The sequence below is a fragment of the Canis lupus genome, chromosome 5, assembly GCF_011100685.1.
Source record: "Canis lupus familiaris isolate Mischka breed German Shepherd chromosome 5, alternate assembly UU_Cfam_GSD_1.0, whole genome shotgun sequence".
NCBI classification, from domain to species: Eukaryota; Metazoa; Chordata; class Mammalia; order Carnivora; family Canidae; genus Canis; species Canis lupus.
Window position 1 is genome coordinate 25,383,834 of NC_049226.1, and position 16,709 is coordinate 25,400,542.

The following is a 16,709-nucleotide window of genomic DNA, read 5'->3' on the forward strand; positions in this document are numbered from 1 at the left end:
CTTTTTGCTGAAAATATTTTTGGCATATACATATATTCTTGAGCACAGTTTTTGCTGTACCTCAGGATTTGCATGAAGTAGTCTTTTCATTGATTTCTAGAAATTATAATTCCAATTTTTATTTTTTCTTTCTTCAATTTTATTCTTTCTTTCTTCAATTCAAGAGAATGTATTGCTTAACTATTAAGTAGATAGGATTTTTTGTCATCTTTTTCTTATTTGTAAATATTTATTATTTTTGTTACTATTAGAAAATGTGATCTGCAGAATCTTTACTTAAAAATATATTTTGGGAATTTTCTGACCAAGTATTTGAGGAGTTTTTATAATTCTTCACATGCATAAAAACACATATATGCAAGTACATAGATATATACATCTGTGTACATGTATATATGCATTTGAATTTTGCCTGTTATTAAATTTTATTTTAATTTCATTTTTCCTGTGACTTGACTTTTTGATTAGTATTTGCTTTTTATTGTTGATATATATTCAGTTAACCAATGCCTTTTCTTTTTAAATCTTTGATCTTTATGGTTCTGAAAAAGGCACATTCAAGTTTTCCAGTATAGTTTTATTTTTATTAAGTTTATTTATTGTTATGTTGTAAATATTTTTATTTAATTTCTCTATGATACTGCTTTTTTTGTCTATTAGATCCATATGATCCTGAGAGATATGAGATGCTTTACCAAAATATAATTCACATATCTTACAACTCATCCATTTAAAGTGTATGTTTCAGGGTTTTTAGTATATTCATAAAGTTGTACAACCATCACTAACTCAATTTTAGAATATTGTTATTGCTCCAATAAAAAAAAACATGAATACATTAGCAATTAATTCCTAATTCTTTTTGCTTTGTATATTTAGCTACAATGTTGGTTGGTTTGTTCAGGTTTGTGTCTCTGAGGTTTTTTTTGTAAATTGTGATTTTCTTATATAATGTCTTTATCCTGATTCACATTTTTCACTTTAATTCTACCTTGTTTGATAGTAATATTGCTCCTCACTTATTTTTCTTGTAGTTTCTTGGAATCCTTTGTCTACTGTCCCTTATTATTTATTTATTTATTTATTTATTTATTTATTTATTTATTTATAAAAGATTTTATTTATTCATGAGAGACACACAGAGAGGGGCAGGGACATAGGCAGAGGGAGAAGCAGGCTCCCTGCAGGGAGCCCGATATGGGACTCAATTCCAGTACCCCAGGATCAGGCACTCATCCACTGAGCCACTCAGGCATCCCCCCACCTTTTATTTTTAAAATCCCCTCTTATAAGTGCCATTCTTGTGGAAGAAATGAGAGTTCCTGCCACTGGATTGGTGGATTGGTTTACATTTGCAGAGATACGTAATTTACTTGATTTTCTTTCTTCTATCTTGATTTCTGATTATTTATTTTACATCTTCTTTCCTTACTTTTTTTATATTGATAATGTTGAATCAATATATGTATATATATTTTTACCTTCATAATTTGAAAGTCCTACTCTGCTTTCCCATTATTGGTTATCTTCCTTTTGCTGTTATTCAAATTAGACCTGCATGTTTTCTCATTATTTGAAAACAAATTATTACTTATTTTCTTCCTAAGATTATATTTTGTCTCTACTCACCCAAATTCCATTGAATTGTGAAGAGACTTTTAGAATGCTGATACTTCCTTCTTTTCTACCACCTCCCCTATTTCCTTCCACCCTCCCATCTCTTGGATTTTATGAAGATCGTTTAATTCCAGATTATGCATAAAATGCACCTTACAGGAGTCAATAATTTTTCCCTCTGTTTCATTAGTTTTTATTTAACATTTATTTTATAAATTTACAGATAATCTGTCATCTGTTATACATATGTGTCTGTGTGTGTGTGTGTGTGTGTGTGTGTGTATGTGTTTATATCAATTCTGACTGGAATTTGTGCGTATCCATCTGTAGATTCAGGATTTCTACAGTTCAGGGAGAAGTTATCTCTATTTTTGGCTTAGTTACATTTCTTCCTACATTGGTTTCTTTTTCTCATTCTAGATCACCCTGCTTTTAGATTGTTGTACTTTTCAGGAGTTGTCCTACTAAACCTGTTTATAGTCAACAGAGGGATCACAGACATATACAATATAGAACTGGAGAGTATTATGCTGAGTGAAGTAAGTCAATCAGAGAAGGACAATCATCGTATGGTTTCACTCATATGCAGAATGTAAGAAATAGTGAAAGGGACTATAAAGTAAAGGAAGGGAACTGAGTGAGGAAAAATTAGAAGAGGAAACAAACCATGAGAGACTCCCAACTCTGGGAAACAAAGGATTGTGGAAGGGGAAGTGGGTGGGGGGATGGGGTGACTGGTTGATGGGCACTGAGGAGGGCACTTGATGGGATGAGCACTGGGTGTTATACTATATGTTGGTAAATTGAATTTAAATAAAATTTTAAAAAGACATATATAATATTTCCTTATATTAAATATTCCCTTATAAAATCTGCTATTTTATAAGAGAGGCACAGAAATAGGCTTCACTAATTGAAAGGGAAGTGTAACAACTGATAATATTGGAGTGTAATTTTATGATGCTGTACTTTTTTTTTTTTTGATGCTGTACTTTTTAAAGAAACTTAGATTAATTATATAACTTACATATTAAAAATTTCCTATCATATAACATTCAACACCCAATTATGTCTATTTCATCATTTCCATATGATGTTCTACTTTTTAGATATAGTTTTTGGGTGAAAAACATATTTTTTCCTGAAAAAACATTTTTGTCCCTGAAGCACTTTATAGGCTTCTGATAATGCCTATTCCTTTGGGTATTCAAGATTGATGTTAAATCTGTAAATCTATTAGATGGTCCCCTATTGTTATTCTTAGGAAATTCTTTTTGCTAATACTAAAACTCTATTTTTTTAAGAATCTGAATATATGTCCTGTTTTCTTTAAGTATATCATATAATTTAAAACTATTAACTAATTTTAGTTCACCTATACTTAAAAATAAATACATGATATAAGTTGTGTTCTTTTTTAGAGAGAGATGCCACAAATTCAGTAAAGGGAGAATTATATGCCTCCAAAATAGTAGAAAGGCATTGTTTAAGTCTTCACAGATTAAGATCAAAATTGATAGGGAACATTCTTTTCATTATTTTCCCAGTACTTTTACTTACTTAACTGTAGAATACTCGAGACTACAAATGTTTTATATCACTCCAACAGAGATTCAAATGAAACTGTATTAATAGATCAGATTGAAAACAATTTTCTTTAAAATTAGAATTCGAGCAGTGGAATTTCTTGAGGGCCTTTCTCCTCTGTTTATTATTTAGACATATAATATTTATTGTTAAATCTCTTCTGGGAGGCCGAGACCAACTTTAGTAATTTCTTTGTAGATTGGCATGACACTAGAATAATAGTTTTATAAAAGTGTCATCAAACTAGCTGATAAAAACCTTAGGGTCTCGCTAGATAAAAGATAAAAGAATTGTTTCTGGACAAATATCGTATGCTATCTCTTATATGTGCAATCTAAAAATGCCAAGCTCAGAGAATGGTGGTCCCAGGGATTGGGAGATAGAGGAATTGGGGAGATGTTAGTCAAAGGGTACAAACTTCCAGTGAGAAGATGAATAAGTTCTTGGGATCTGTTACACAACTTTGTGATTATTGTTAACAATAATGTATTATATACTTGAATGTGGTTAATAGAGTAGATCTTAAGTGTTCTGACTACAAAAAAGTAGGATATATAAATAGTGCTATATGTAAGTATATCAAAAGAACACTTTACACCTTAAACATACAATGTTATGTGTCAGTTATAGCTGAGTAAAGCTGAAAAAATTGTTTCTCTAAAGAGGTAATTATCTCCTTAAAATGTTGAACTCTCTTTACAGTTTGGATTCGAGGTATAGTTGTTCTTGAGTTACATTAGCTAGATATTAGGTTGATGAAGCTTAAATAATTAAAAAATAATTATGGGATGTCTATAGCTCATAGCAGTGTGTAGTAGGCAGGTATTCAGCTCCTCAACTGAACTTTAGGCCACGAAGGATATACCTGTTGCTTTGGCGTTTTTCCTTTTAGTGAAGACCAATGCCCTATTGGGTGATAAGGACAGTCTCTGGACCTAAAAACCCACTAATTTCTCTCTTGTATTGATAGGTATTCCTCTAGTCAATGTGTATTTTTGGTGCCATCTCTCTGTATTTACTTGGTTCTCATGAAGGCAATCTTTCCTTTTCCAAGTCTAGAGGTCAGATTTATTACACTTGTATAAAGTAAGTAATTTTAGCATCCCAATAATAATATTAATTCAGCTGAGAACTATTTCTTTACCTGCCACAAACCCGTTAACCTCTTATACCCAGTATTCTACCCTTATCCCTCCACTGAAATTGCGGCAAAGATCCCCAAAGTTCTGACTGATCCAATTTACAGTTTTTCTGTCCTGACATTACTTGACTTTGCTATAGCATTTGATAACTGTTGACTTCTCCTCCTAGCTCCTTTCTGTTGGCTTTAGTGATACATTAATTCATTCAATATCCAGCTAATATTTATTAAGCCTTACTAAATATCAGGCTAAATGTTAGGCATTGATCACAGAGCATTGAGCAAGACATGCATTCCCCACCCCCCCAGATGTTTTACTTCTTTTGATACTATGCTTATTTCACAAGATGTAGTATTAGACAGACTTCACCTTGAGACCTAACTTTGCTCCTTATGGTTGTGTGAACTTGGACAAATTTCTTAACATTTTTCACTTGTAAAATGAGAACAATTAAAAATACCTATGTGATGTGAATTTTTAAAGTCTAAGGTGATCTATGAAAATATTTGGCACGTTGCTTAACACTCTTCTCACTGGGACTTCTCTAATTCAGCCAATATAATCTTTTAAAGACATTGCAGCATCTCTCTGGCTGGTGTCTTTGACTCTGGTCTTGGCATCCTTAAGTCCAGCCTCTGCATTGCCCAAGTTAACAGCTGATACTCTCACTCCTGTTGCCCAGATGTTATCTATTCTCTTTGCCCTCCCTTGACCATGCCAGACTCTTCTGCTTCCTTGGTTCATCTGTTTTCCATTACTGTCCATCCATTAGTGTGATTATTCCTTCCTTGTTAGGCTTTTGAACACTCACTTTTTCTTCAAATCTCTCTTCAGATGTTATCTCCCTGAGGAGAGAGTCAGACAGTCTTTTCTCGATACCTTCATAGATATTCCTGTGTGCCTCTGTTATAGTCTAATCACATTGTGATAAAATTATCTGTGGAGTCTCATATCAGAAAAGAATGTGTCTGGTTATCTAGGTATCCTTAAACATGGCACAACTATGGCTTTAAAAGCTTGATTATATTATCAAACAGATACCTAGATGAAAGCTTAGTTTCTTTTTTTAAGATTTATTTATTCATGAGACACAGAGAGAAAGAGAGAGAGATAGAGAGAGAGAGAGAGAGGCAGAGGGAGAAGCAGACTCCCTGCAGAGAGCCCAATGTGGGACTTGATCCCAGATCCTGGGATAAGGCCCTGAACTGAAGGCAGACGCTCAACCGCTGAGCCACCCAGAAGTCCCAAAAGCTTGGTTTCTACAAATGAAGTCTTAGTATCTATGTGCCAGGCATGATGCTAGAGATGGGTATGCAGACATAAGTGGGATAATGTCCTTAAGACACATTGTTCTTAAGACATAATATGAAGTAGGAAGAGCAGATGAGGGACAGAAGATTCATATCATCAGTGAATAGATTATTATATTTTCAGTTAAAGGATGTCACATTTAGGCTATTCATTTCTCTAAAGAGGAGAATTAACAGTAATTTAAAATTCTAACTTACTTGTTAATGAAAGCAGATTTATTATAAGTTTTGCCTTTAGAAGAATATATTCTTATAGACCCAAATGTCAAGCTGTCATAGTGTCTTCTGTTATGAGAGGATGAGCATTGTCTATATGTTTCAAGTGATTTACTGTAAGTAGGGGGTTTGCATCAGTCGTAGGTAGAGCCTTTACCAGTTGTCTGTGCTGAACTACTTTCTCTGTGCTTCCTAAATTTTGATATAAGATTTAAAATGTGTCTTGGCTATTGATTATAGCATATTTGCAAAAGTTACAGTGATCTTTTCCTAGTTCTTGCATGTTTCCAACTCAAATAATTTTTTTCTTCTTTCATGATCTTGTACAGTTTAATAATTATGTGAACAAAAATTTTTATTAATCAAGTATTGTGATTTTATAGAATTACTATATATAGTATTTGACTGTAATATTCAAAATATTTTAGCTTTACTTTATTGATACAAGTCAGTGTAGCATCCTGAGAGGCCTCAGTGTCATCATGAGAATTAACAACCTTGTATCTTAAAGAACAGAAGTGCTTTGTAAGACAGCATGTATTTCTAGCTGATGGTATGCTGTACTGACAGACTAGTTTTTATTTTGTGCCCCTGGTGAATTTGATTGTTATTTTCTGGATGATTTTGGGGGATTCTGTGGAAACAGAATATAAACTTGCTGTATTATGCTTATGTCTATGTTCTTTATTTAATAACTCCAAGGGCATTTTCAATGTTATGGGAAAAAAAACCAAGTTAGAAGAAATTATCTTTTTCTTTTCTGTGCATAAAGACCCTGAGTCCTTTTAAGGTAGAACTCTTTAAAGGATAGAAGCAATTCATAAGACATTTTAGTGGCATATGAAGTTCTGTATTCCATCAAGTATAGTCAGCTTATAGGAATTTTTACTTATTTTGAATTTAGTTTTAGTTAGACTTTTGTAATTTAAAAACTTAATAGAAATCAAGAACATTGTCTTTGAAGGGATAGACATTGAATTTGTATTAGGACCTTTTAGTTATGCAGTGATGGTGATACAGGGATATGGCATAGGAAGACACTTTAGTGAAGGAATTTTCAGACAGTAATCAAACTAAGAAAGCATGGTTTTTAGAAGCCAAGAGAGAAGGGAGATTGAGGAGAATGAGATGATCAGTAGAGTCAAATTAAAAGAAAAACAACAGGGATGCCTGGGTGGCTCAGTGGTTGAGTGTCTGCCTTCGGCACAGGGTGTGATCCTGGAGTCCTGGGATCGAGTTCCGCATCGGGCTCCTTGTGTGGAGCCTGTTTCTCCCTCTGCCTGTGTCTCTGCCCCTCTCTTTCTCTCTCACTCTGTCTCTCATGAATGAATAAATAAATAAATAAATAAATAAATAAATAAATAAATAAAATCTTTAAAACTTCATAAAAAAATTAAAGAAAAACAACAAACACGGTTAACTATGGTAAGGATCAAGCAATATGCATTGGCTTACTCCTTTGTAAAAACAATTTCAATGGAGTAGTTGGAACAGGGACCAAACTGCAGTGAGTGTCATCCACTTTGCTTTTTTTCTTCCATGCTGGAGAACTGGACAGATAAATGCTATTACTATCAGTTTGGGCTGGCATTATTGTTAGTGAAAGCAGTATATGCTGAAGGGCAGTCTTATACCATGACTGTGTAAGATGCGCCATCATATTTTTATCTTGGTAAGGGATTTTTCTCAACTTAATTTGAATGTCAGATCTATGAAACTAAAATTACTATGAAATTTTTCTTAATAAAAGGACTCTTTTTTTGCTTAGATTTTCTACTGCTTTTCATTTCACATTGATGTTAAGAACTTTTTTGTCAAACTGACTTCTTCATTTAGCTATCACAATGTTTATACTCTATAGTACTCTCACAAAAAAATATTTGATGTGTTTTGGCTGTATTTTTCAATAGTGTTGTTGACATTTTATCCCTCATTCATGCATGGGGAGAACCCTCCGGTTCTCTTCCTATAATGATAGGAATAGCAAACCAAGACTGCTCTGTACTTTAATAGGACACTAGCAAGATGACCACTGTCTTTTCCCAATCTTGCCTTATCTTCAGGATCTCCTTATAAGATGGAGTAGATGAGGCAAGAAAATATGAATACGTAAACTTACATGTATTGATTTCAGCCAAAGTCAAAGGATAAGTAGTAGAATGACTCCATGTAGAGGTTTCCTTCAGCACACACATTCAGTTCTTATATATGTGCTGTATCCTTCCTCTTTGGACCATAAATTCTCTCCATATTTTTCCTCAGATCATCCTTAAGGGTGGATCTAACTTGATCACATGTGACTGGCTCTAATTTCTACATAATGTATTGTATGTGTGTATGTATGTATGTATGTATGTATGTATTTTTTGTTATCATTCCATTGCTATAATATAGAGTTCCTTTTGCCATGGCATGTGGAAGTATGAATGGAGAAAGCAAAGGGTTTTAACTCTTTCTGGTGAGATGCCTACTCCACCCTTGGCTAGTCTCATTTTTGTGAGTGAAACAATGCAAATCAGCCCATAGTTCTGTCATTTTACTTCCTTGTTTGGTCTCTCTCTCACTGGGGTCTCACTTAAGTCCTTCTGTTGACACTAGATAATCTGATGCCTTTCCCCATTCAGGTAACCATAAATCCCTCTCTGGTTGGTATTTCCCACTTAACAAATGAATTTTGATAAGTAAGATAGTAATAGTAGGTGGGTGTAATAGAGAAACAGTGTTATAGTTGCTTCTAAAAAGTTGCTTTAACTAAGAGGGAAATCATTAAGAAAATCTTATTTGTGTTGATTATAGCAAATGCAGTAGGATATTGAAAAGAAAAATGAGCGGCTAGATGAGCAGCATTTAGAAAGTTTGTGCTATGGGAGTTGAGAGGGGTGGGGCATGAAAAGGCAGAGAACGGAGGATTTCTACAGCAGCAAAACTACTTTGTATGATGTTATAATGGTAGGCACATATAGTAACGCATTTGTCCAAACCCAAGGATGTACAATAATAGGAGTCAACCCTCGTGTTAACTACCCACTCTGGGAGATGATTCTGTGTCATTGTAGGGTGATTGATTGTAACAAATGTACCACCATAGTGCATGATGACTGATATTGGGGTAAGGGTGAGATTGTGTGTTTGCTGGGAGAGGGTTCTGTGGAAAATATCCTTACTTTTTCCTCAATTTTGCTGTGAATCTAAAACTGCTCTAAAAAATAAAGTCTATTTAAAAACAAACAGAAATATTAAAAGAAGTTTATGCTCACTAACACCTTAGAAGCTTCTAGAAGATGAATTGAAATTTGCTTTCTCTGATTCAAAATGAATTAATCTCTTTGGGAATATGTGGGTCAAAGGGAAGGAAGTACCTCTCTTACCTCACTCACTAGTTACCTCATTTGATAAGCATTTTTTTTGATAAGCATTTTTAAAAGCTATAAATATGATGATTTTATGTTACTTCCCTAACATCTCCTTCCCATTTACCCCTAGGCTTGAAGTTTGAGGAAATTCAAGAAAGATTTGGAGAGGAGTTCTTTAATATATGCTTTGATGAGAATGAGAGAGTCCTTCGAGCTGTGGGTGGCACGTTGCAGGACTTTTTTAATGGCTTTGATGCTTTGTTGGAACACATTAGAACTTCTTTTGGAAAACAGGCCACTCTGGAGTCACCATCATTCCTATGCAAAGAGCTCCCTGAAGGAACTCTAGTGCTCCACTACTTCCATCCTCACCATGTCGTGGGGTTTGCTATGCCAGGGATGATTAAGGCCGCTGGCAAGAAGATCTACCGGCTGGACCTGCAAGTGGAACAGGTTGCCAGTGAGAAATTGTGCTCCGATGGCTCGAACCCAGGCAATTGTAGCTGTCTTACCTTCCTCATCAAAGAATGTGAAAATACCACCATCACAAAGAACCTTGCACAGGGCACCTCCCATGTCCCTGCGGACCTCAGAATCAGCATCAGCACCTTCTGCAGAGCCTTCCCTTTCCACTTGATGTTTGACCCCCACATGTCAGTCCTGCAGCTGGGGGAGGGCCTCCGGAAGCAGCTGCGGTGTGACACTCACAAAGTGCTCAAGTTTGAGGACTGCTTCGAGATAGTGTCTCCCAGGGTGAATGCCACCTTTGAGAGGGTCCTCCTGCGGTTGTCCACCCCGTTTGTGATCAGGACCAAGCCCGAGGCTTCTGGCACTGAAAATAAAGACAAGGTAAATGGCCAGGGGCTTGAGCTGGGTGATGGGAACTGAAAGGAGTGCATAATTATTTCAGTAAATTACATGCTGGCTGTACTTGTAATTATTTAGGCAAGAGAGCTCAAAGTGCCATTTAGGAAATCACTGGTCCCTGGATGTATGTAAAAAGATTTGGCCTTATTCCCAGCCATTTTGCATAGTGTCTGCCTTTTCCATTAATTTATTTCAGCGTGTAAAAAGAAGACGCTTATTAATACCAGCCATAGTAATTACAAAAATGATAGGACTCGCTAGAAACCTGATACTGTAAACCCATGAATATTTCCACCAGTTGAAGTCAAACTAGAAGAGAAATAGTAGGACTGAATCCCACACTGTGGGGCCCACTTGCCTCCTCCTAAAATAAATATGGGTGAAAAGCTAGCTCCGCTATGACTGTGCTCTGCTCTAAACTTCATATCTAGGAACATCTGGTTCACATCCTATTTTTGTCCCAGTTTGCAGAATAATACGTTTTCTAAAAGTTGGAAAATTAAGTGACAATCTCAGGGCTTCTTTTCTAAATACATTTTAGTATTGAAACAGACTCCTTCCTTTATAACATGCTCACTGCTTGGAGAACTCAGTGAACACGAGGAATTATTGTGAATTTCTTTGAATCCCTTTTTGGAAAATCTGGGTGATAAATTACAAAGAAATGAAAAGCTAAAAGCTGAATCTTATATTAGTTTACACGAACATGTTCCCTTAGGTAAAAAAAAAATTCTTTTAGGAGAAATCAACATTAAAATAATAAAATGTAAAGAAAATACAGTATTTTAAAATATAATAATAAGTAATATAGATGATGTTCTTCCGAGTAGACATTTGAATGTACATGTGTTCAGCTTCCAGTAGAGATTTTCAGTATTTTATATGAGGAAAATAAAGTTCTTAATAGGCAATTCGGCTTGTTCCCAAGCATTTTGGGGAAAGCTGTGGCTTTTTGAAATAAACAGGCTGCTCTGGGCTAAAGGAAGAGATGATTAAAAACTCAATGAATGAGTAATCACATATTCTGGAACACCTGCCATAATAAGTAAACGAGAGACTAACCTGAAAGCAGAGCCAAAGACATTTTTGAGGATTTTATATAGTGTTCATTTTAGAACCGATTTTTATAATTTTGAAATTCAATGGAAAAGTTTTCAACAAAATACTTAGAAATAGGAAAGGATGCCCATTTATTCAGGATGACTGGGTCCTGTGATTTATCATTTTTCATCACTTAAATTCAGTGATTTCAAAATGTCTAAGAATAAATCCGAAATTCCAGCTTGGCACATTTGGTTATTTTAGTCTGAATGAATTGTTTTTTTTCTATGTGATTGCGTATGTTTTAAGTAATATTTTTCACATGTGCACATTTTATATATATTTATATGTTCAGTGATGGCTATTCATTTTTGAGACTGTTTAGAAAAGAGGAAACTTGTTAAATATGTGTTTTTGCCCATACTTATAGTTGATTTAAAATTGGAATTATTCTATCTTTTAAATTTAGAGAATATTAAAGCTGTTGGTTCTGTTTTACAGAAGTGAAGTGTTTGGCTAGAAGGGTTTGAGCAGTTTTGGCCTTTGAAATCGAAATTAATATTTTTGAAAATGTGCCTGAAGTGGAATATGTTATTATCCATGTTAATTGGTCTATACATTTTGTAGATTTGAGAAAAATTAATTCAGTTTAAAGTGAGTACTTCAGATTTTCCTCCCTATATTTCATCTGGCTTGTATTTCTATTTAATTTGTATACCAGGGTAAAGAATAGGCATAATGAAATGATGACTCAAATGTCAAGGCCCCCTGCCAATTCCAGTAATAAGGCCCTGTGCTCATTGAGAAGATGCAGTTATAACTTAAACATGGCAGTGACAGCTTAAAAAGAAAGCAATGGGCAGGATTTGTAATTAGAATAAGGATAGTAATCCTCTCATCCTTATTTTTACCTTTCTGTTTGTTCACCTGGGTTTGCCATGGTGGGACATTTGGGAAACCACTGTTGGACCAGATTGGAACTGGGCAATAAAGTTAAGGCATGAAGTCTCAGCCAGATGAATAACATTTTTTAATTACTGCGTTTCCAAATTCTAAATTTGTATTTTCTGAACACATGGAAAGAAGAAGGAAAAATGAAGGTTAAAAATTATGACTGTTAATAAATTTGACCTTGATATTCATATTTTCCCCATAATAGCTCTTCTTTTTAATAAGGAACTCCATGTTGTCTGAAGTTCCTAATTTTTTTTTTACTGGGTCTTAATAAGAAAGTACTATTTTTAAATAGTTTAGGTTATTCCTTTGTCTAAAAATGAAGGCTTTAGTGATAATTTAATTATTTTGGCTAATGCACTTCATACCAATGAACCACGACTCCTGTGGTCCAAAAACAAGAAAGAAAAAAGAAAACCAAGAGCTAATCATGCAGCTGAATGACAGTAAATTACTTGCAGAATGAATTGTAATTCTTTTGCTAAATCATGATCTTTGGCATTTTGTGTCATCAGTTATTGGTTAACTATATGGCTAGAGGTAGAACATGATTGTGAGCAATTTGGTGATATATGAATGAAACAGGAAGCCATCGTCCTAGTTCCAGAGAATTTGCATCTTGATGTGCATAATGAGTTACAAAGACTTAAGGGTTGGTTACCAGAAGGGAGAATGTCACTGAGAGACATCTGATGCAGTAATTGGTGGCAGGCTTCAATTTAACAGAGTTTTGAGGTCAGAAGGGACCCTTGCAGATGGACCGACCAAGCTTTGAGTCCCATTATATGGCTCCCTTTGCATCTTCTAAATAATCATCCGTTACTTATATAGTCTTCTCTCTCTCTCTCTCTCTCTCTCTTTTCTTTTCCTCCCAGATGACATTCCTGTGTTTTTTATCTTTCCTTAAAAGCTCAACTGCTTTTCATCATCTTTCCTTTTCACCTATCAAGCATTACATATACATGAATTAGTTCGCTATTAAAAAAGAACAGATTCAGCACTGGGAAATAATGGTGAATTATGAATGTATTTTAATTTGTGTTGTGCATCTTTATGTCATTCTTATCTAACTGTTGTTGTGAGAATTTGAAAGTTTATCAATCACCTAAATCTTTGGAGGCATTATGGTGAATTTAAGAAGAAATTTGTTGCAATCCGATGTGCTGTTTGGGGGTTCTCATCTGGTCATATAAACCTAATATTGACATAGACTCCAAAGCCTTGTGTGGAGGGAGCTATGTTTGTTAATGGGGCTCTTAGAAAGTGGAGGAGTGGCACAGAGCTTCCTTCTCTGTGCTGGAGGCTGATGGTGTGTGGGGGAAGTGGCAGCAGCCTAGGGGAGGGGTGTCTCTACAACTGTGATTTTAGCCAAGTCCCTCTAATCTGAGCCTCAGATGAATTCATCTGGAAAGTAGGAAGCCTAGATGAATAATTACTATTTTTACTCCTTACAAGTCATCTTTAACATGTGTAAATTTATAGGAAGTCATTTGGTCATGAAACTTTGTCATCTCTTTGATTCAGTGAATTCAGGTGCATTTCAAAGAGAAGCAGAGGGGACTCTGACTTTTCAACCATGAAGAGCTCATCCTATTATCAGGACTAAGTTAAAGTAATTCTCTGACAGCTTAGGCTGCCTACCTCAAACATCATTTATGAAAATTAAATGACAATCCCTGTAGCATTTTTCTATCTACAGCACCAGCGTCCATCACTGAATAAATGTTGGTTACTATTACTTCTACCACTATTATTGTTCTTGTTCTTCTGCACTTGTGACCTTCCTTCTATCTGTTCTCCTCCTCACTTACAGCCTTCGAGAAGAAAGCACTGGACAGCATAGCTTTAATAATTTTAATGAAATACCAAGCCTACCTAACATCTTCCTAAAACATGACTTAGGGATTTGCTTTTTCTTTATAGACTATTATTGTTTTAAAATCCCTCCCTGGTCTCCTTTTCAGATTCACTAAAGTTTGGAATCAAGCCTTCTTTTCCTGTGTCTACTAATATTTATTATGTGCATGTGCTATAGCACTTTGCTATGCCAGTGGGTTCCAAAATAAGATGGACTGGTTCACTTAGGTACAACCTGAAATAGCAGTGAATTTGAGAAACAATAAACAACATTGAGTTCTTTTGACATTTTTTCTTAGTAACAACACTTCAAAGAACTTTAATAACATTGTGGAAGGAGTCCAGCTTTTGAAATACATCATCCCTACAATAGAGCAGTGGCCTCGTTCACCTTTGTTCTCAGGGTGGGAACTGGGGAAAAGCATTAATGACAACACATTTCTTGGTCAGTCCCTAGAAATATTGTCACATTTATCTTCTTAATTAGAAGCAGCAAAACAAATGCTGGGAAATAATTTTCAGAAGATAAAGGAGGATAAAAGAGTAAATCTCTGATTTACTATGGTCAGATCAGTTTCCAAACTAGTCCTTTCTCTTCCCTAGACAGGTGCCCATCTTCTTCTGACATGATGATTGAAAAGTTGAAAATATTTTTATTAATCTTACCATAGCACAATGACACCATTGAAAGATGGATTTCACCTGGCTGTCAAGAATACATATTTGACTTCAACAAAAATTTAATTTAACCTGGGAAAATGTGAGCATTTCTCCTCTGTTCAAGTCAAAACATTCTGTTAGAGAATTTCAAATATTGAACAATAGTTTTAGTGATGGACAAAATGCCACTAGGGCTTTCTCTATAAACTAGCATTATAGAACATAGACATAGCTTCATTCAAAATTATCTGGAGTTTTCTTTGTTCTTGTAATTACAAATGAGAGCTTTACTTTTTGGAGTTTTTCTTGTTTTGGTGTTTTTGTTTGTTTTGATTTTTACCTCTGCAACAGCTCCCAGACCATAAATCTGCCTTTTAAAGGTTGGAGGAATTCAGATGCAGATGCAAGTGTTTCCTGAGGTTCATTCTGGCTCTTTCACTTTAAAAAACAATGCCTATAATGTTAAAATCCCAGCATAGTGCTATGTTACTGTATAATAACTGACAAGGTGGATGTTACATGGTGAATTATATATTCCCTACAGTGATCTTCAAGCTTTAAGTGCCCATTTTACCATATTTTAATTTTGTCAGCAGGAAAGATTGCACCCCTGTACTTAAAAAGGAAGTACTCCTACCAAAGATTAGACATCGTTGAGTTCTAGTGTGGTACATTCTGGGTGGGGAGGATTGGTCCTTTTAGTTACAAACGGTTCCAAATCTTTCTTTAATTGCTCCTTTGGTTTTTAACTTAGAATCATTTTGTTTTAGCTGGTAGCTTTTTTCTCAGTAAATTAAAAGCTGAAGAGCTGTTTTGAATTCATTACCTACCTCCTTATTTTTAATGGTGCTCTCTTTATTAACATTAACGTTTTTCATAAGTATACAGTGCAATAATTTTTACTAAGTGTATATAATTGTGCAACTATCACAACAATACAGTTTTAGAACACTTTATCACCCTCCAAAGTTTCCTGGCTCACTTAAATGTCCATCTTTGCTTTGGCTCCTGACCCTAGGCAACCATCGGCCTATTTGCGTCTGCATGTATTTGCCTTTTTTTATATGAATCTTTTTTTTTTAAGATTTTATTTATTTATTCATGAGACACACACACACACAACAGAGAGAGAGAGAGAGAGAGAGAGAGGCAGAGACACAGGTAGAGAGAGAAGCAGGCTCCATGCAGGGAACCCGATGCAGGACTCGATTCCGGGTCTCCAGGATCACACCCTGGCGGAAGGCAGGCGCTAAACTGCTGAACCACCCAGGGATCCCCTGTATTTGTCTTTTGTAGCCATTTCTCAAAAATGTAATCATACAAACATGTAGTCTTTTTTTTTTTTTCGTCTTGCTGTTTTTTATAAGGTTTACCCATGTCGTCACATGTATGAATAACTTGTTCATTTTCAGTACAGTGTTCCATTGCACAAGAATATGACAGTTTTTTTTTTTAACCCATTTACCAGCTGATGGACACTGGATTGTTTTCAGATTTTGGCTGTTATGAATAATGTTGCCATGAACATTTGCGTATAAGTGTTTGTGTTGGTTATATTTCTATTTCTCCTAGGCTGATTCCTAGCAGATGGATTGCTGTGTCATGTGCTAAGTATATGTTTAACCCTTTAAAGGAACTGTCATGCTGTTGAAAAAAGAGGCTATGCCATTTCACGTTTGACCAGCATAAGCGGATTCAAGTTTCTTCACGTTCTCACCAACACCAAGTATTGGCATTCTTTTTGATTATGACCATCCCAGTAGATGTAACTTTTTTTAAACATTTTATTTATTTGTTCATGAGAGACAGAGAGAGTCAGAGACACAGACAGAGGGAGAAGCCAACTTACTGTGGAGAGCCCGATGTGGGACTTGATCCCCAGGACTAGGATCATGCCCTGAGTCAAAGGCAGACGCTCAGCCACTGAGCCACCCAGGCATCCCAAGGTAGATGTAATGTTGTATCTTAGATTTTAATTTATGTTTCTCCAATGACTAATGATGTTAAGCATCTTTTCTCCGCTTATTAGCCATTAGTACAATTTCTTTGGTTAAATGTCTAATCAAATGTTTTTCTCATATCCGTGTTGTCTTCTCATTGAATGG

The 16,709-nt window shown here is 35.2% G+C and overlaps 1 protein-coding gene and 1 non-coding gene across 5 annotated transcripts in view; one reads left to right on the forward strand and one right to left on the reverse strand.

Moving 5' to 3' along the window:
* GUCY1A2 (guanylate cyclase 1 soluble subunit alpha 2) overlaps positions 1 to 16,709 on the forward strand; it is a 428,485-nt gene that overhangs the window by 62,253 nt on the left and 349,523 nt on the right. For all 4 annotated transcript variants that reach the window (XR_005359351.1, XM_038536322.1, XM_038536320.1 and 1 more), the window contains one exon: positions 9,356 to 10,074. Coding sequence is in view for 3 of the 4 variants with exons in the window: in XM_038536322.1 (XP_038392250.1) it covers positions 9,356 to 10,074 (719 nt within the window). In the remaining variant the exon portion in view is untranslated. The remainder of the gene's footprint in view (positions 1 to 9,355; positions 10,075 to 16,709) is intronic.
* LOC119872079 lies at positions 2,597 to 2,706 on the reverse strand. Its single transcript, XR_005360274.1, has one exon.